This window comes from Cydia splendana, chromosome 11 (assembly GCF_910591565.1).
Source record: "Cydia splendana chromosome 11, ilCydSple1.2, whole genome shotgun sequence".
Lineage (NCBI taxonomy): Eukaryota > Metazoa > Arthropoda > Insecta > Lepidoptera > Tortricidae > Cydia > Cydia splendana.
The window spans coordinates 20,749,612-20,770,171 of NC_085970.1; the positions used below are offsets into that span (position 1 = coordinate 20,749,612).

At 37.9% G+C, this 20,560-nt stretch overlaps 1 protein-coding gene across 6 annotated transcripts in view; it reads right to left on the reverse strand.

Moving 5' to 3' along the window:
- LOC134794902 (protein kinase C and casein kinase substrate in neurons protein 1) overlaps window positions 1-20,560 on the reverse strand; it is a 174,099-nt gene that overhangs the window by 41,665 nt on the left and 111,874 nt on the right. For all 6 annotated transcript variants that reach the window (XM_063766751.1, XM_063766750.1, XM_063766749.1 and 3 more), the window contains one exon: window positions 5,515-5,703. In XM_063766751.1, coding sequence (XP_063622821.1) covers window positions 5,515-5,703 — 189 coding nt within the window. The remainder of the gene's footprint in view (window positions 1-5,514; window positions 5,704-20,560) is intronic.

Genomic DNA, 20,560 nt, shown 5'->3' on the forward strand with positions numbered 1-20,560 from the left:
AATATCCCCGCAATTTGCGAATTTCGGTTATCGCGGTAGGTCCCCAGGATGCACTCTCCGTATAATAACACATTTGATTTCCACTGCGCTCTTCTTCTAAAAACAGTTGCACTAACTTCATTGAATACAAGAAGTTGAATTATGTTATCCAATCCAGTCTAGAATTCTAAAGTAGGACGAAACACCTACCAGGTCTATATTTCAAGCCAACGGCGTGAATAATTCAGTCCATCGATAAAATGTCTATCGTAAAGAGGCCGAGTCAAGGAACTCGATCGATCGAGTTTGTCTTGTAAATATTTAAGTTAAGAGGCGGATTGTTTGGTGTTACATGGTCGCACTTCGGACATACGGTTTCTAATATTTCCGTTGCTTAGGGCCGATACAGATGAACTGCAACCTGACTGCAATTTGTATGGGAACTGCACGCCGACTCCACGCAAACTGCAACGTCGGGGTGCAGTTCCCATACAAGTTGCAGTCGGGTTGCAGTCCATCTGTAGGTACCGGCCCTGAGATATGAATGGACAACGCATGGACTAAACCAGGGATCGGACTTAAGTGTCCAATACCTATAACATAGGTACATTTTTCGTTTCTTCCATTCTGTTATCGTCATCATACGTCAGTCGTTATAAAACTTTTTGAACACTTTTTTTCTCCTATCATATCCAAATAAAAAAATATTAAGAGTGTTTAATTGATTTTAAATAAAACGGCCAATTTAATCGTCAGCGATGAATTCTAACTTAATCGCGTAGGAGTTAAATCAAGAAAGTTAAAAATAATTATTTCCACAAACGCAAAGTTTTAAACACGAGTTAGCTACACTGAATATAGCAAAGCAGTTTGATTGATTACGAGAGCCTTAATTGTAACATTTTGCAAAGTTTTGAATAAAATGGAATTAATCGTAAAATAAACGCTAAATATGGCATTGACAAATCACGAAAGTTAGATGTAGCAAGAATACTTAAATATAAGGAGAGGATAAGTTTCCAGGTTTAGACGTTACCTCCACTAACCTTATCTGACTGGGAAAAGTACCTACTCATGTTTGATACCCGTCTACTTTCCCGAGTTACCTTTTTATTTGCACCAACTTCTAAAATTAAGATTGAAATACTGCTTGTAAAGTACAATAAACTAGGTACACTTGGTTGCATTTAAAGTGGAGCTCGACGACGGAATTTCACAAATATATTTTCATTCTCAAAGAAATACTGCCGGTTATAAAACGCGTAATGGTCAAATACATTTCTCAGTGATATTTCCATCTATTGCGTTGTTGAGTTATGCACCTTATACCATAGATTGTTAGGTTGTTTTTACAAATGTTACCTAAATAAGATACGAGATATGTAAAGTAAGCAGTAGATGTTTCTGCTTGTTCATAAATTTAAGAGTAGACAAAGGTAGGGTACGTTTGTGTACTCTTCAATGTCCTTTTCAATTCATGCTATGAATTTTTGAAATGGAGAATTGAAATATAGGTCGGTTGGAGCGTGAATTGTATTGAATCAGTTGTGCCTTTCATAACTAATTCGAGATTGGTTTATATACCGTTTATATTACTAAATTTTTTTTTAAGAAAAGAGGCAAAAAGCGGACGATTCACCTATCTGCGACACCAGAGGTTTGAACATGGTATCAGTCCGGAAATACTGCGTGCGGTTCATTCCACATTTTAGCTGCGCGATGCAGGAAGTTTCTGGAGAAACGCATATTTGAGGACTGTCAACCATCTAAGTATTCTAAGTGGTGAAGAGTGGGTAAGCTGTAAACTATAGGTAAGTAGGTAATTTACCCCGTTTAGAGTGTTATGGTCCCAAAAAACTTGCTTGGTACGGCTGAGGATTATGCGAATTTCCATATTTTATATTCAAGCAAAAGTCAAACGCCGATGACATAACCCCCGCATTCCCAGAATGTCCGTGGAATTTGGACCGTTTCGACTGAATCAGCCGGAGAAATTGGTGATTCATGGAATACCGACCGCTTCACGGAAACGATATGACCCAGATTGTACAGGTTACTTGCTTTTTAATCGAAAAGCAACAAAGTTACGATCGTTAATTTCGATATTATCGCGATAGTGTTAATAGCAATAATAACCTGCCAAGTGAGAGTCTGACTCGCGCACGAAGGGTTCCGTACCATTACGCAAAAAACGGCAAAAAAATCACGTTTGTTGTATGGGAGCCCCACTTAAATATTTATTATATTCTGTTTTTAGTATTTGTTGTTATAGCGGCAACAGAATGTTCACAGATGAATACATCATCTGTGAACATTTCAACTGTCTAGCTATCACGGTTCATGAGATACAGCCTGGTGACAGACAGACGGACAGCGGAGTCTTAGTTAGGGTCCCGTTGCTACCCTTTGGGTACGGAACCCAAAAAAAGTACTTATATAGTTGTAATAGTTCTGAACCCAAACCATACTAAGCCTCCATTCATCCGCTGTCCGTCTGTCCGTCACGAGGCTCTACCTATTTAATGAATGAGCAAAGGTAGAATTATGAAATTATGTTATGATAACCATCATAGAGTGTGTGTATTTTGATTGAAGTACTGTCAAAACAACCAATAAGTTTTAAAGGCAAACAAAAAACTAGATTTCCGATGGAGTTCTTCATTTTGCGTGACCTAACATGCACTTAGGTGGATTATTTTTCAAAATTGAAAAAAAATGCCAAAAATATAAAACTCGGCATATTTTTTTGTGGATCGGCTCATGTCTCCACTCAAGCGTATATTGTTATCTTTAACACATTTTACACAAACTTAATAAATCTTTTCTTTCGTGACGATGTAAAATATCCAATTCTCTTCCGCGGTTTACGTAGCTCGCATGTTGTGTACCATTTGACAAAGCACGAATATGTTTTATTTCCGTGCCCTTTCTTCAACCTTGCTTCTTTTATTCGAGGTCGTGTTCTAAATGAAAGAAAATCTTATAAATTATGTACTCTAACACTTAGTTTGAAAGCAGCTGTGTCGATAACTCGAACGGTGCTATAAAATTTTATAGACTTTCTTTCGGTTAAGTTAATGTAAAACTGTTTAATGCGGCCATTATATTGGGTGGGCGAGCGATAAGTATCCAAGTTAGAATTATCTGTTTTGCATGATTTCACGGTGCTGTAGATGTACGAGGGGCGTTCAAAATATTCTCGGTATTGATATCTTACAACCTCTTCTAAAATTTCTTTTGTTACTGGCCGCTAAGGTTTATTCATTGACATTAAAAAAAAGTATAATTCGAACCGAGATGTTCTTTTGTTTTTCTGCAATTGCTGAACAAACATGAACATCATGTGCGAATTGACAATGTTAACTAAATCAGAACATCAATGCGTCATAAGATTCTCGACAAAACAGGGTAAAAATAAAAAAACCATAAAAGAGGAAATGGATTGTGTTTACCGTGAGTCTGCTCCTTCTTTATCTACCATTTAAAAGTGGTCAAGCGAATTTAAGGGTGGAAGGGCTAGTATTGAAGATGACCCTAGACCTGGTCGGCCTGTAGTAGCTACTTCACAAGAAAATATTGATAAAGTGGAAAAACTTATATTGGAAGATGGTCGAGTGAAGGTAAAATCTATAGCTCAAGTAACCAATCTTTCTATTGGTATCGTACATGATATTATCCATGACCATCTTAATATGTCAAAAGTAAGTGCAAGATGGGTTCCGCGAATGCTGACTCGGCTTCAAAAAGACATGCGTGTAGCGTGTAGTTCCGATGTTATTGACCTGTGCGGTGAAAATCCTGATGAGGTGCTGCAAAGAATAGTTACTGGAGATTAAACCTGGGTTCATCATTATGACCCAGAGAGTAAACAAGAGTCCATGCAGTGGCACATTAAGGGTTCAGCTCATCCCAAGATGTTCAAGGTCGTCCCTTCAGCTGGCAAGGTCATGGCCACGATATTTTGGGATTCTGAAGGAATATTACTAATCGATTATAAAGAAAAAGGTGTAAATATCACAGGACAGTACTACGCTAACATTCAACGTCAATTAAAGGATGCTATCAAAGAAAAGAGGCGAGCAAAGATAACCAAAGGTGTTCTGCTTCTGCGTGACAACGCCCCCGTCCATACTGCTCATATTGCCAAGGCAGCTATTGTTGAATGTGGGTTTGAAACTGTTACTCACCCACCGTATAGTCCGGTCTTAGCCCCCAGCGTCTTCTTTTTGTTCCCCAATCTTAAAAAGGATCTGCATGGAATATTTTTTTTCTGATGATGAAGCATTGAAGGCGGCAGTGGAGGAGCATTTTTACACCAAAGACAAAAAAAATTTTTTATCGGGGATTTAAAAAAAATTGATCGATCTTTTAAGTGGATGAACATAGGGAGGGAGTATATTGAAAAATAAAAATATCAAACTTTTCGTACTTGTTTGTTTTCATTTTCATACCGAGAATATTTTGAACACCCCTCGTAGAGATGCTTCTGGTAATACAAGTTGTCAGGGAGTAAATTTCACAAATTATTATGTTAGGTAGTTATTATTTTAATAAAAACTGTCTTAGTAAAATCATAAATAATGTAGAGGATATTAATTTTTGGATGAAATATATATCAAAAAATAAATATAATTTTGAAAATCGTTTTTGTAAAGACATTTTTGTATTGGTTGTGGTCAGCAGCGGAACAGCATATGCTCAGGAATTTTCAACCCAGTTTTCCGTCATTCATTGGTCCTCCCATTCAGTTGGTGGTCCCTTTGAAGTCCCTTATAAAAGTTAAGTATCACTGGTGTAACCTGTTGGCGTTGCCTAGGGCAGGATCCTTTCACTAATTTACGAGTATTCTACCTGTTTAGAGAGCTACCTGCGATTTCCCTAAAGGTTAGAGGGTTATCATGATGCTTCATCCATTACTGATGGTGTAATTCACGTCAATTTATTGTTCGTACTTCATACTGTCGTCCATTATCGAGTATTAGAAGTCGACGGCATATCTGCTTGTTATTTTAATTTCCGACTAATATTTGTAACGCCTCCTAATAGTTTTATAATGTAGAATGTTTGCGTACACATTTCTTGTTGCCAAACGATATTTTACTTACCCTTTCGGGTACTTTACGTGCTATTATGTACAACCTATTTTGCCTAAGTTGCCTGAATGTACCACGTTTCACGACGATTTTCGCCTATATGTGGTTTTAGTAAAGACTATAGGTAACCAACAAACACAACAATTTAATTTTCGCCTACAGTCGCTACAGTTAACTAACAGATAAGTCAGATAACAACAAGATATGGTCAACTTATTGTCAGCTAGGAATGCTTTTAGAAGGCAATGCCAAAGGCATCGCTCGCCAGAACAACTTTTCCGATGCGTGCAGATGACGTCATATCACGCATTACACTCCAATGCGGAACTCTGCCTGAACCACAAAACGCTTCAGACTCGGAGTCTTCGAAACGTCAGTGTCCAGACATTGTTGGTGTTTCACTCGCGTCACATCTTCACTTCGTGATTAGAACTACACCTACCTGATCAGGACTCAGCGAGCTGTCCCCTCCAGCGTTCCGTTCCTGGTTCTGCGCGGTCCGCTCCTGCTTGCACGCCGTGTGGTACTCTAGCCTCGTACGTTCGACCTTCTGGAGAAACTTGGCCCACGGCTTCTGCGCTTTCTTGAACGCTTCGTCCATTTCTTTCCTTTCTTTTAGCTGGATCATTGACTGTGGACAAGGAAAGACGTAGATTAGTTAAATTGTCATTATCAGTAAATAATTATTTAAAAAATAAATATTGTAGATTCTGACGACCTTGCTTTCTTTGCCCCTTAAGAATACCTAAAACTGTTATAACTGCTGAAAGTCTTCTAGTTGAAATACCTACATTATCTGATTGCATAGCTGCAGTTATTCCCATCGTTATCATATTTTTATTGTCGTTTTCATATTTTTCACATGTATTCCAATCATTCCATGAGCTTCTATAAATACTACAAGTACAATTACAATAAAACATTTCCTCACTTTGTGATGCGACTTTGAAAATGCCCATAAGATATATCTTACCGAGTCTCAATAACATGAGAATCTCTACCATCTAAATAGTCTAGAGACAAACTATCCGCACTTGTGTACTTAGTGTACACTATGTCTATAGGCATGGTATATACATAGTCTGCCATATTTAACGTTACCCGCCACACGTGCCGCCGCATCTGAGGCGGCGATTTGCTATGTTTGAGCTTTACCTCAAGCTACAAACTTGTTGGCTCCGCGGTTAGCTGAAATAGGACTATTCCCATATAAGCAGAGGTACATAATGTCGGTAGTGTCTGGTTCGTAAGGGGAAACCAGTGTAACACATATTATTTGATCAGCCGTGAAAAAGCGACTAGCTAGACTATTACGGCTCCCAAAAACGCAGATGCATATTCTAATCGGTGATTGCTGCTGTTTCATTAAGGGTCGGTTGCACCAAACTGTTCGTATCGTTAAAGAGTTCGCTAAATTTTTATGTATGAAAAGTTTCATAGTAAAGCGCCGGGGCGCGCCGGCTGACGTTGATCAGTCTGTTAAATGTGGTTGGTGCAACTGGCCCTAAGACTTTATTTTATCACAAATTACTTAGATTTTCTTATAGTATTTATTTATTTCATATATATTAATACAGACAATTAACGACAAAATTAACATAAATTCATACTAATCAATATAGCCAATTTTGTCAGGAGCCATGTATGGTATAGAATAAGCGCTGACTAGCAGGATTTTTGAGGATTTTTTTGTATTATCACTTATTAAAATATTGCATGTCCCATGTTCGCGTAAAACATAAGTACGTTTTACCTGTTCTAAGTTCTGTATAATATTTGAAGTTTGAATATTATAATAATTCTCACTTCCCAGCAAAACTTATTATGTTATCTTGAGTAAACGCTCTCGGGAAAGCGTTGGGAATATACAGCCTGTTTTGTAAACATTAACGTGGTCGTGCGGTCGGACCTTAACTTTACCTGTACGTTACTTGAGAGAAATTATTAATAACAGGAAACTGGAGAGCAATAATTTATATGAGTTCTAGTTATGATTATCATTTGTCTATTAACAGTCTACCTATTAGGTATACTTGTGTCGTGTGTTCTATCTCCAATCGTAGTGTTAAATTAAAAGTACAGGGGTTCTGGCCAAGATGACAATCAATTTAATTTAATTTTTAACAAGCAGAAAGGCCGTGGGTTCAAGTCTCACCCAAGTCAGTCTTGATTGGCAATTATTATTCCAAGACGATAATCGTTGATAGAAAACGTCAATTGAAACTTAAATGTGACGTTCCACGGGTAAAGGTACCTTATGGCGGTTGACGCTTATGCTTTTATTAACGCCGCTCCAATATTATTTCAGTTATTTCTGTTCTTCCTGTGTATGTTGTATCTTGTACAGTCAGCTGCAGAGAAAAGGTACCACCCCTGCATACAAACTTCTATGTAGCGGTAGTACCTTTTCTCTGCAGCTGACCGTACCTACTTTGTGTTATATTTTTCTTGTAATGAAATATTTTGTAAGCGTTTCTCGGCGCATTGGTATTTTTACTGCACTGAGACAAAAAACTAACAAAAACACACTTAGAATTACAAAAATAAAACTTAATCCGGGGACAAGGAGAGTCAACTAATAGGAACAAATTGACTTTTGCAATTTCCATTTAGTAGGAAATACAACTTCTATATTTGTAATTTGAAGTATGCTAGAGTAATTTCAGAAATTTGGTTTTGTTATTCCGAGAGGTGCTTTAGCAATATCGGAGGTGATGACGTCATGGGTGAAAACTAACCGTTTTGTAATTCTAAGCGTGCTTTAGCAATATCGGAGACGATGACGTCATAGGTTTTACTAAACTGTACTGCGATTCCAAGCTAGCTGTTGTTATTCTAGAGATAATGACGTCACAGGCAAAAACTAAACTGTTTGCAATTCCTCCGCCCCTAGCAAACGGGCGCCGCGAGAGCATGTCGCGCGCGTGGTAGCTACCCGTATCTATTTCTGTCTGTATGAATAAAAAAGCATTTGGTAGTATATCTCTGTACTAAAGAGGCACTATAAAAGCCTGTCGGACACTTATAGCTAAGACATTCATTTCTTATTCATACAGTCAGAAAGAGACTAGTAGTTATTACGCGCGCAACATGCTCTCGCGGCGCACCTGTGCTAGGGAGGTTGGAATTGCAAACAGTTTAGATTTACCTATGATGTCATTATCACTAGAATAACAACAGCTAGCTCGAAGTTGCAGAACAATATATTCCTGTAGACCCCAACTACACAGTAGGTCGCGGGTTAATATGTCCATGGCCCACAATATATCCTAAATTTATTATTTAACTTAAGTATGTTTTAAACAAAGAAGACACGAGACACGCCCGCCCGACATCCGACACAATACTAACTCTAACCAAATGAACGTAGCAAGTAGTAAATTTTACTAAAATCACTAACATTCGTTTCGCTGTGTTGGTATTACAAAACTCGTTTAGTGATTGGTACAACAATGAACATAAACACAACAAGTCTATCTACTAAATACCAGTAAACTTTGTAATGTCGCTATAGTAACAACTGAATTGTTATTTTAAATGGGGTAATGTTATTCCCGCGAACTCGTTTTTTAGATATTACAAAACTATGTAAGTGAGACATTTACTAAAATCATAACTTGAAATCACAGATGCTTTTTTCCAAAAATCACAAACTTTACTAGTAAAAATCAGAGAATTTTAGTAGTAATAAAAATGGATTGTAACAAATACTGAACTTTGTTTAATGCTCCATTTACTAAAGTCTGTTTGCTGAAATTAGATTTAGTATTACTGAGCTGTTTGTAGAAATAAATAAATTTTACAGAAATAGTGAAACTTCCATGATTACTACTAAAACTTCATTTTTTCCCCCACTACAGAACTGTTTATTAATTCCTGGTGATGATTTTTCTCTCAGTGTGTAATGCCGTGTAAACATAATTGTATTAAATAAATATAAAAAAAAAAATATTGCGGCGCTATACAACGTAAGCGCCAGCCGCCATAATACGGTACCTTTTTCCATGGAACGTCACAAATAATGTATGGAAATAGTTATGTGACTTTTCCTAGCGTTTGTACTCCCGATATATTTTTACTATTCGTATGAGGTTTGTCGATACACGACTGTCACCTTGACTAGGCCCCCAGAGCCGATTTTGATGAACGTTTCGTTTTTATGACGCAGGTGACAAAGGCTGCTTTAAGAACTGACATTGTACCTACTTTGAAAGTGAAAGAGGTTTGAATTTCTACGAAAAACAAGATCAGGTTAATGATTTTCATACGCTTTACTACCTAATTATATTGAGCTCTAAAGGAAGTGGTGTAAATTAGTTGGTATAATTTCATTTTTACGTCTTCCTGTATAGTAAATGGTAGCAATCTTAGGATATTGAAATTTCACTGCTAGTGCATTATTGCAATAAAACATGGCGTTCAAAGTGTTTTTAGATGTTTGCGTTTATACCTACAGTTTACGGCAATATTAACTTACCAAAAAGGCAAAAATATATATGCGTTATTATACATTACCTGTGAAGCGTATAACAAATATTACACGTGGTCAATGTCGAAATTGTCGAATGAAATCGCATACATTTCAAAATATTAAAATGTATTGACGTAAAAAACAAATATATCTTAAAGTGTTTCTCAGGAAACCGTGAACTCTGTTATATCACAAGTAAAACTTCATTGGCGGTATAACAATAGTAAATATATGTACACGCACAACAATGGGAACGACAATACCTTCTTCTACAACCTTTGCTCATTAATTTGTGTATAACCTTATGTAATTGCTGTCACTAAATAAAATAAACTTTAAAGACACGGCGTCGCTTACAAATGAAATCCCAAGGATGTAAAAATAAGATAAATTTTATGATTCAAAAGATAGCCAGTACGGATATGATGGTCGTTCTTGTCTACGTGACAGCGTGATAAAACGGTGTCCGTCACTTTCTATCCCACGGTGTTAAAAAGTGACAGTTATTTTATCACGTAGATAAAGATGGATAAAGCCATCCATAATACGCCGGCTGGATTACTTCTTCATTTAATTAGATACATACTCGGACTACTCATAATGACATCTAACCACTTGTTCGGACACTTATAGCTAAGACACGAATATGTTTAATGATATTTCCGGCACTAAAATAAATAATAAATAAAAATAAGTATTGACTCACATCTGTTTCAACAATTCGACTACCGGTCTTTAATTTATTTACATTTCCAGCACGTCTAATGTTGTTTTAAGAGAGAGAATTCCAGAAGCAAGTTTAATTAAGAACGTTCGAGAACGTTTGTGTTCTCAAATGGCTGTTGCGAACTGTCTCTTTGTGGAGCGGGAATTCGGACTACAACTTTTGATTAATGGAACTTGGTGCTGGATACATTAAGTGTTTTGCCATTTTAGTTCTAAGAGCAACACTGGTGGTCGTTATATCTTTGCAATAATAGTTATTTGTTTTACAAGGGGGCATAGTTCTTGTTCAACCTCTCGTGCTAATATTAATACCACACGAACGCGAAGTAAATACTAATAATGAATTTAAATCTAGACTTTTTCAGTCAAGTATCAGCCTAGTGTAATGAGAATGAATGAACAAAATTTTTACCACTTGGCTAGGTGTGGCTTCGTGTCCGAACTCGCCTGTCCACAGTCTGCCAGCAACGCATACTGTCCTACTTCGGCCACATAATGAGGAGGGGAGATGAAAGCCTTGAAAAGCTGATCGTTGTTGGAAACACGGAGGGCAAACGAAGCCGAGGACGATCTCCAACAAGATGGAGCGATCAATTAAAGCGGGGCTCCAGCCTCAACCAACTTTTGCTCGGTTGTCAGAGACGCGATGAACAGGCACCGTTGGAGGCAGACCATAAAGACCAGGTGTGGAGCATCCACATCCACCGATGACCACGATCCTCAGTCATGAGGGAGCGACCACAGAGAGAGGTGTTGTAGAGCGTCTTAAACAACCCAACAATCTTAAAGGACTAAGCCGATCAAAAACATGTACAGGAGCCTTAATTATTGTGCCGTAAGGTACTAAGTGTACCTACTACTACGTCTACTGAGAAACACTACTACTGGGTTCTGAGTCTTCGTTCGATAATTTGTTTATTTGCCTCTATCGTTCGAATATGCAAGAACGAAAAGCAAATAACGAAATTTCGTTTTTCATGTGTGCGGTAGGTCTTCTGTATACGCAAGGGTGATTCCTATGATTTCCATAATAACTATAAACGCTTGAGCATTAATGCCAAGGTCGGCGTGACATCGATACCCCGGTAGCTCCGTCCTTCTCACTGCGTATTTCCTGTCTCTTTAATTTTGCCGTTTATTTTCATTGTTCTGTTAAGTGGTAAACATAATTATGCGCTTGTAATTCTAGAGGGTATTCATAGTAAAACAACCTTGGTTACTTTACCTAGTTTGAGGTTCTGTGCGATTACCTGTTACGTAGTCATTTTGAACCACGGGTGGTGGTTGAAAAATAATTGTGGCCTTTCTCAAGAACGTTCTCCGTTTACTATGAGAAACTGCCTGAGAACATTCTCGGACGAGAGAGGATGTTTCTCATACAAAACGGAGAACGTTCTCGAGAGCGGCACAACTATAACCACGGGCCACGTTCAGGCCACCGATTCTGTATCACGGACCGGATTGTTTGAATCTGGATATTTTCGCGGGCCGTAGTTAGAAGACTCCTGGGTTAGACCACCTTGACTTCCTTTAAGGGTTTTTTTTGGCTTAAGACTTGTTCCTTAATCTAAAACACGTACTTAGCACACGCGTGTATATAATTCCGATAGTGTCGTGACGGGTGTTGTGCAGTGAGAAGACACGGGACACGACTGGGCGTGACGGGGCATACATTACGAGTGTGTACATGCCCGATCGGGCATAGGACAGACCATTGAAAGGTTATGGACCCTTAGTAGCTTGGACACTTCCTATTTGTTTCATGGAATATAACCTCATATGCGTCAGAGTTATAGCTCGTAAAAAGTAACAGTTCTCTGGGGCTGAAATAAGAAATATCAAAAGCTGGACAGTTAAGTAGCAACATTTTATTAGAGCTATTTTTAATGTCGACTGTTGTAACAAAGACAAGAGCAGAAACAACAAAAAATGTCCAATCACATTAGATATTTTATTTCCTAATTTACTTTTTACATGTCATATATTGTGTGAAGTTTGGTTTGCCTCTTAAGTCAACGAAAAGTCAAGTAGGAATGTCAATTTAAAGAGGAATGGTAGGAATTGAGTAAAGTGATTTTGAATTGAAGCATACATTTATTAGTTTTAGGTCATTGAATCATTGATCCCACAGTATCAGTGCAGAGGTAGACTAAAATGAAGAGAGTGGGACGATATGACTGTCACACACCTATTGCAAAGAATGCTAGAAATGTACAATCTCATTTAGCCCGATAAACGGTGGGGAATAGGGGAGACCTAGTCCAAAAGTAAGTAAAAGCCAGTTCTAAGCATATTATAATAATTTGGTCAGTAAGAAGTTAATTTTCAGGAAAATTGTAATACCATTCTAGAATAAAAAATTGGACAAAACGAAGTTTTATTTCAAGAAAATTGTGATACCATTCTAGAACAAGTGCTAACCACGCGATAACGACACGTCTCGATCAAGATAAGTATCGCGCGATAGCATCACTCGGAATTTGACGTCCCGACATGTATCGGAGATTGCTTATCTGCATCTATGTGCGTTGTGCGCATTTGTGCAACTCGTGTGTGCAAATTGTAGATGAATTTCAACTTTATACAGTATACGGAAGGTGTGTTTTAGTTTAATGGAGCTGAGGGCGATAGTGAGTGTAATCCGGTAGTAGGAAATATTTTGGTAAGATAAATAATTTTGGAGTGTACCTATATAATCATATTATTAAATATAGTACATCTAGTAAATCACCTTCCCGGGGTCAAAATCTGGAATGTAAAAGTGATCTTTATCAGTTAATACTGGACTACTTTTCCTATGTTACTAATATGATATGAAAATCACGAAGAAATACGGGGGTATTTATAGGTACAGTCAGCTGCAGAGAGAGGTGACCCCCCCTGCATAGACTGATTGTATGTACCTTTCACCTCTCTCTGCATCTGACTGGGTACCTACATACCTCCGAGCTACATACGTTTCGAGGTTTTCTTTGGCATAGCTGATTTTATTTTCGCGAATTCCTGGGTAGTTCCTTGTAAGAGTTGTACAGTATGACTGCTTTCATAACGTTTTGACAGTTAATTGCACATTCTGTAGGCAACTGCATATTTGTCTGTTAAATGAACATGACCTTTCGGTGTATCACACTACACATTGAAACATGGTAGAAAACAATATTTTTTTAAGAACTAATTAACTTGATGATAATTATAAGAATACTTGGAAGTTTTCCTAGCAAAAAACAAGTCCTTGAAAAAATTAAACGTCGACATAACTGATATCGAAGTGAGCCTTTTATTAAAACATAATCATCAGATAACTGCAATGGATCATCGGTTGATATAACGCTGATATCATCTCAAATGGAATCATGGCGGCCTGTTATGGGGATGCCATCATTATTAAGTCATCTCGTTATCCTGCCTTATTAAGGTTTTCTAGTAATATAAGATACAATCTAAAGTGACCTGTTGATCCATGTTGGCCATACTAAGGTTCTATACTAAGAGACTAAGGTCAACTGTGATAAAACAAAGTAAAATAAAATTATAGTTTGTGGCCTTTAGAATCGTTTCGATGAATTCGATGAGTAATGAAAATGGATGACCGTTTAATGAAAACTACACTCGGCAATAAACGCTTGTACTTACCAAAAATTACAAACAAAAAATATTGTAACATGATAGTTATTCATGAAATTACAACGGATTAAATACATCCCGACTTTTCGAGCCAAGCTCCCGAGGGTTTTGTGAAGCCAGTTCGCTTTCTGAGAATCGTTGTTGTTGGGTACACTGAGACAAAAAACTAACAAAAACACACTTAGAATTACAAAAATAAAACTTAATCCGGGAACAAGGAGAGTCAACCACCTAATAGGAACAAATTGACTTTTGCAATTTCCATTTAGTAGGAAATACAACTTCTATATTTGTAATTTGAAGTATGCTAGAGTAATTTCAGAAATTTGGTTTTGTTATTCCGAGAGGTGCTTTAGCAATATCGGAGGTGATGACGTCATGGGTGAAAACTAACCGTTTTGTAATTCTAAGCGTGCTTTAGCAATATCGGAGACAATGACGTCATAGGTTTTACTAAACTGTACTGCGATTCCAAGCTAGCTGTTGTTATTCTAGAGATAATGACGTCACAGGCAAAAACTAAACTGTTTGCAATTCCTCCGCCCCTAGCAAACGGGCGCCGCGAGAGCATGTCGCGCGCGTGGTAGCTACCCGTCTCTATTTCTGTCTGTATGAATAAAAAAGCATTTGGTAGTATATCTCTGTACTAAAGAGGCACTATAAAAGCATGTCGAGATATTCTACCCATTCCTTTCTTATTCATACAGTCAGAAAGAGACTAGTAGTTATTACGCGCGCAACATGCTCTCGCGGCGCACCTGTGCTAGGGATGTTGGAATTGCAAACAGTTTAGATTTACCTATGATGTCATTATCACTAGAATAACAACAGCTAGCTCGAAGTTGCAGAACAATATATTCCTGTAGACCCCAACTACACAGTAGGTCGCGGGTTAATATGTCCATGGCCCACAATATATCCTAAATTTATTATTTAACTTAAGTATGTTTTAAACAAAGAAGACACGAGACACGCCCGCCCGATATCCGACACAATAATAACTCTAACCAAATGAACGTAGCAAGTAGCTGTGTTGGTATTACAAAACTCGTTTAGTGATTGGTACAACAATGAACATAAACACAACAAGTCTATCTACTAAATACCAGTAAACTTTGTAATGTCGCTATAGTAACAACTGAATTGTTATTTTAAATGGGGTAATGTTATTCCCGCGAACTCGTTTTTTAGATATTACAAAACTATGTAAGTGAGACATTTACTAAAATCATAACTTGAAATCACAGATGCTTTTTTCCAAAAATCACAAACTTTACTAGTAAAAATCGGAGAATTTTAGTAGTAATAAAAATGGATTGTAACAAATACTGAACTTTGTTTAATGCTCCATTTACTAAAGTCTGTTTGCTGAAATTAGATTTAGTATTACTGAGCTGTTTGTAGAAATAAATAAATTTTACAGAAATAGTGAAACTTCCATGATTACTACTAAAACTTCATTTTTTCCCCCAGTACAGAACTGTTTATTAATTCCTGGTGATGATTTTTCTCTCAGTGTACGTTAAAATTATTTTCATTTCAATTAAATTGAATCATTCAGCCGAAATATTATCGGGCAAGGGCTAAATAGGCCTGTTTATTTAGTAGGTATATTTCAGGAAGATTTTACACAATTCTAATAAACAACATGTAGGTGTTATACTATCGGGCGGCACTGTAAGTAGGAATTAGTTGCACGATAACAATCTACATGTAACACAGCATATAATGGCGGGGCCATCCGAGAAGCCTTAGTATCCGACCGACTGACCCAATAACACAGGCCACACTGCATTTTACATTACTACATAAATAATACAAATTACTTAGAGGCTTCGCTAGAAATTCTACAATATTGGAAAAATGGTTTTGCTTTTGCTGGGACATCAGTTATCGGCGACCAAGAGCATAACCTAGGTCTTGGTCGCACTTTATAAATCGGTTATAACAACGGTATATCGCATTCTCATTTCAATAAGTAGTCTAGTCAACTTATCAGCGCATTTAATAGTTATTTGTTTCACTCGGGGGCAAAGTTGTTGTTTAACCGCTCGTGCTAATATTGATACCCGAGCAAGCGAAAGATTCCAAAATTGAACCAGGAGCGTAGCGAGTGGTTCGAAAAATGGAATCTTGAGCGTTGCGAGGGTTTCAAAGCACAAAATTTGCCCCCGAGTGAAACACAATTTTTTTCACCACACCAACCCGAAGCAAATATTAAATGTAAAATATCAAACAAAATCAAACCAAATGAAATTCAAATGAATGTTATTAAATATGTGAATTACTGATAGTAAAGTGCAACTTTGCTATCCGTTTTTGAAGTGCAAAGTAAGCCTTTCCGAGCTGGTGTGGTGAAAAGATAATTAAAATGTAATATTTATTTAGGTCTTAAAGGCCCGTAATGTACACATTTTAAACATAAAAACTCGACAAAATTGCAACAGCGCATTGTAAAGTTAATTTCAGTAAAAGAACCATAGCTGGTGTACGTCTAAAGTCTAAACCTTTTCAGATAACCGCAAATACGTAATAGATTAAACGATACGTGTCGGAGATAACTGGGGACAAACAGCCTCTCGCCCCATACGAATAAACCGTGTTCTGTCACTCCGAGTGGGTAAAAAAAGCGGATCAAAATATAGAACGTAGCGTAATCTCTCTAGATCACGCATCGAGATAGTATCGGGCTATCGGCGTATCAGAGCAGAGATCGTGCGTAATCGTTTAACGCTGGATTAGCAATATTTGCACGCGCCGTGTGCTTCCGCGTGTCTGCGCCGGCGCTGCGCGGCCTGCGCGTTCGAGCCGGAGCTTGGGAGATGTTTGTGATCCCGAGACAATCATACGCGATTGTCGAAAAGATGGACTTGGACGTTATTGACAAGCCTGCTTTAAGTAAGTATGATTGAAGCAATTCCAACGGTGTTAATTCATACCCACTTTACATCTGATGATGAGACTAGAGAAATAATAGATATAAAAAAATTTAATGGTCCATATTGGAAAAAAACACTGCCACATGTTAGGGCGTAGCCTATACATATTAGTCGTACTAACGTTATTTTTGCTCAGGAGATAAAGATTCAGCAATAAAAACGTAGCACATTGTTGGTTGTTGTATGTTATGTATCTATCTCTTATTGCAGTTTTATATCAGTAGCATTTTCGATAACTAGGTAGGTACTTACCTATCCTTTTGCTGGAAAACTACACAAATGACTTTCGTCCAAACGCATATCGCCAAAACATTCCACTGATAAATAGGATGATTACTTATTTAATTACACAAACGGGTCTACCGCGATATAATTTCATTGTTTTTACCTTTAATTCCGACGTTTCAGTTGAGTTGCACCAGCTGTGGTCACGGAAAGACTGACGTCCCAACAAATGTCAACGGAGATATTAATAAAACACCACTAAAACTACCCGAAATTAGTTTATAAAAATGTTCGGGGTAGACAAAGAAATTGCAGCTACCCGTTAAAGTTTAATGTTTATTGTCCACGGCACGACACGCAACACTCACAGTATCCGTACACTGGTCCGAAGATATATCCGCTGGTTTCAACATTTGAATCACTGGTCCCCAAGTAGACGATAATTTGTACCCGTCCTCACGATTGAAATTTTTAGGGTGTTTTTTAATTTCAATCGCCTCTCTCACGATCCGCGGATAATAGTGTCGCTCGTTGGAGAGGACTTTGGGTTTATGTAGCTCAATCCAGTGATTCGTTCCTGTTGTCAGCAAGTGCTCAGCTATTGCGGATTTGTTTAAAGTCCTCTCCAACGAGCGACACTATTATCCGCGGATCGTGAGAGAGGCGATTGAAATTAAAAAACACCCTAAAAAATTCAATCGTGAGGACGGGTACAAATTATCGTCTACTTGGGGACCAGTGATTCAAATGTTGAAACCAGCGGATATATCTTCGGACCAGTGTACGGATACTGTGAGTGTTGCGTGTCGTGCCGTGGACAATAAACATTAAACTTTAACGGGTAGCTGCAATTTCTTTGTCTACCCCGAACATTTTTATAAACTAATTTCGGGTACTTTTAGTGGTGTTTTATTAATATCTCCGTTGACATTTGTTGGGACGTCAGTCTTTCCGTGACCACAGCTGGTGCAACTCAGCTGAAACGTCGGAATTAAAGGTAAAAACAATGAAATTATATCGCGGTAGACCCGTTTGTGTAATTAAATATGTGTACAAAACGCGAGAGTTTAAAGTGTTATAGGATGATTACTGTCACAGGCCAATTCAAGTTTTAGTAATTCGAACTGTTTCCGATATGATACTGATCTGTCAGTATCCAAAGTGACATTTCTCCAACCAAAAACGACACTTTTGACACTGACAGATCAGAAGGTATCATATCGGAAACAGATCGAATAAATAAACTCGAATTGGCCTGTCAGACATTTGGCGGCGAGCCACAGATAACGCGCCTTTATGGCGATGTCATTAGGGGTGACATTTGCTCGCGCAGATAAGCTATATTTGGAGCAGTGACACTCTCAACACAATTTTTTGATATCTGTATTGATAATATTAATATCATGATATATTTAACCGTCTCCTCTCTCTTTGTTTGATTATTTATATATGTATATTTGTGTATGTTTGTTTGTGAAGCGCTGGTGGCCTAGCGGTAAGAGCATGCGAGTTGCAATCCGGAGGTCGCGGGTTCAAACCCAGATATTTACCAGTCGCTTTTCGGTGAAGGAAAACATCGTGAGGAAACCGGACTAATCCAAACAAGGCCTAGTTTCCCCTCTGGGTTGGAAGGTCAGATGGCAGTCGCTTTCGTAAAAACTAGTGCCTACGTCAATTCTTGGGATTAGTTGTCAAGCGGACCCCAGGCTCCCAAGAGCCGTGGCAAAATGCCGGGATAACGCGAAGAAGAAGAAGAAGATTTATTTTGTGTATGTCTGTTTGTATTTTTCTTATGCATTTCATAGTTTTTGCAATAGTTCGCATGGCAACCTAATAATCTCAAGCACAGGCGCAGGCAGCACAGAATTCCTTTTTGCATGTAAAAACGGTTTACCGGATTTGTATAAAATATTGCCCCCGTAAATTGACAGGGGTAGAATTTTTCTATGGAAGTGCTTACAACGAATTACATGCGGATGAAGTCACTTGCAAAAACTAGTTTTTAGTTTGTAATTACCGTTTTAACAAAATGGAATACATTAGGTTTCCTCAACGCACGAAAACACTTACATGTAATCTGCTTAAGAATATAATATGCACTTATGGGCTAATAATATAGTAGTACCGATGCAGAATCGTATTTACGTATGCATTTGCAAGGGTATACGGCCAGCGACTGTATCGCGGCCTTTTTGCGACTGCATCGCTACTAAATCGCTGCAAAACGTCACTGTTTGCCTCCCTAAGGTTTACGAATGCTCAGTTAACAGCTGCTGATCTTACGTCTAAACGGCTATGCAACTAATTAGTGCTTCAGATGTAACCGAAATTAGCATTCGGCTTCGCAACGTTAGTAACATACGTTAATGTTTCTTAACTGCTTTGAACGTAGAGCGTGCGGTCGGCATAACTGACTTTAGTACATAGTGCCTAATTTACAGCTAAGATTCATCTTACCATCGCAAAGTTTGGTAACATTGAAATATTTTTACAATATTTAATAAGATTATAAGGCAGATGTTTGCCTAATGATCTGCGGCTGCCATGGCTAGCCGAGTCCCACAAATTGTAATATTAGCGTTACGGTAAACCTAATCTTAGATGGCGGGGCGAGCTCGACACCATTGACTCCACAAAAAAAGACTGAAAAGAAATACTGGCGAGACTTCACAAGATAGGGATAGGTACCTATCCTACTCCTACCTACCTAGTACATGGAAGAATACGAAAGAGGGAGGCCTGAAGCCCAGCAGCAGTGTCCCTATGGGCCTGAAAATATCGCATATTCGCTACAATATTAACCTTTAATAAAGTAAAGTCTTTCACAAAACGGTATGTCATGATTTTAAGGTCATCATCAGCAATTCCATTACACCAAATGATGAGGACATCCAATTTTGTGAATCGGTTATTTTTATGTCCAAAAATAATCTCAATTCAAGAATAATTCATCTCCCATCTGCAATCGCTGTTTAATTGTCTATAACGTGGTTTACTTTGAACAAGGTTATAATAACGTCGCTAATCACATCACTTCACGGCTTCCAGCCGCTACTAATATTATGTTATTAGTTGGTACCTACATAAATACGCGTCGCGTGTTAATATTATCTATCACCGTTATGATGAATAGTGTTTCGAATTCGAATATTAAGCTATGGTACTAAGAAGGGTGTAATAAAATACTGTAAAGCTTCAAAATATATTAGTTATTTGGGGGCTTTTGTCTGCTATTTGATTTACGACCATTTTGGGAAATAACCATGTGTTTTTTATACTAAACCGTTGCTCAAGGATCAGCTTAGCCAAGAAGAGATGTGTTAACGGCAAACATTACCTCACAGTGCTAATTGTCATCTCGCACCAAGAGTTAACAGTTAATATTAGCGACATAGCGCTATGTTACGTGCAATGCGATGCTTGACGTTTGACGTACTCGTACTGTTGCCAAAATAGTGCGCTGTCTTAAGGATAAATAACACCAATACTAAAATGTACCTTAT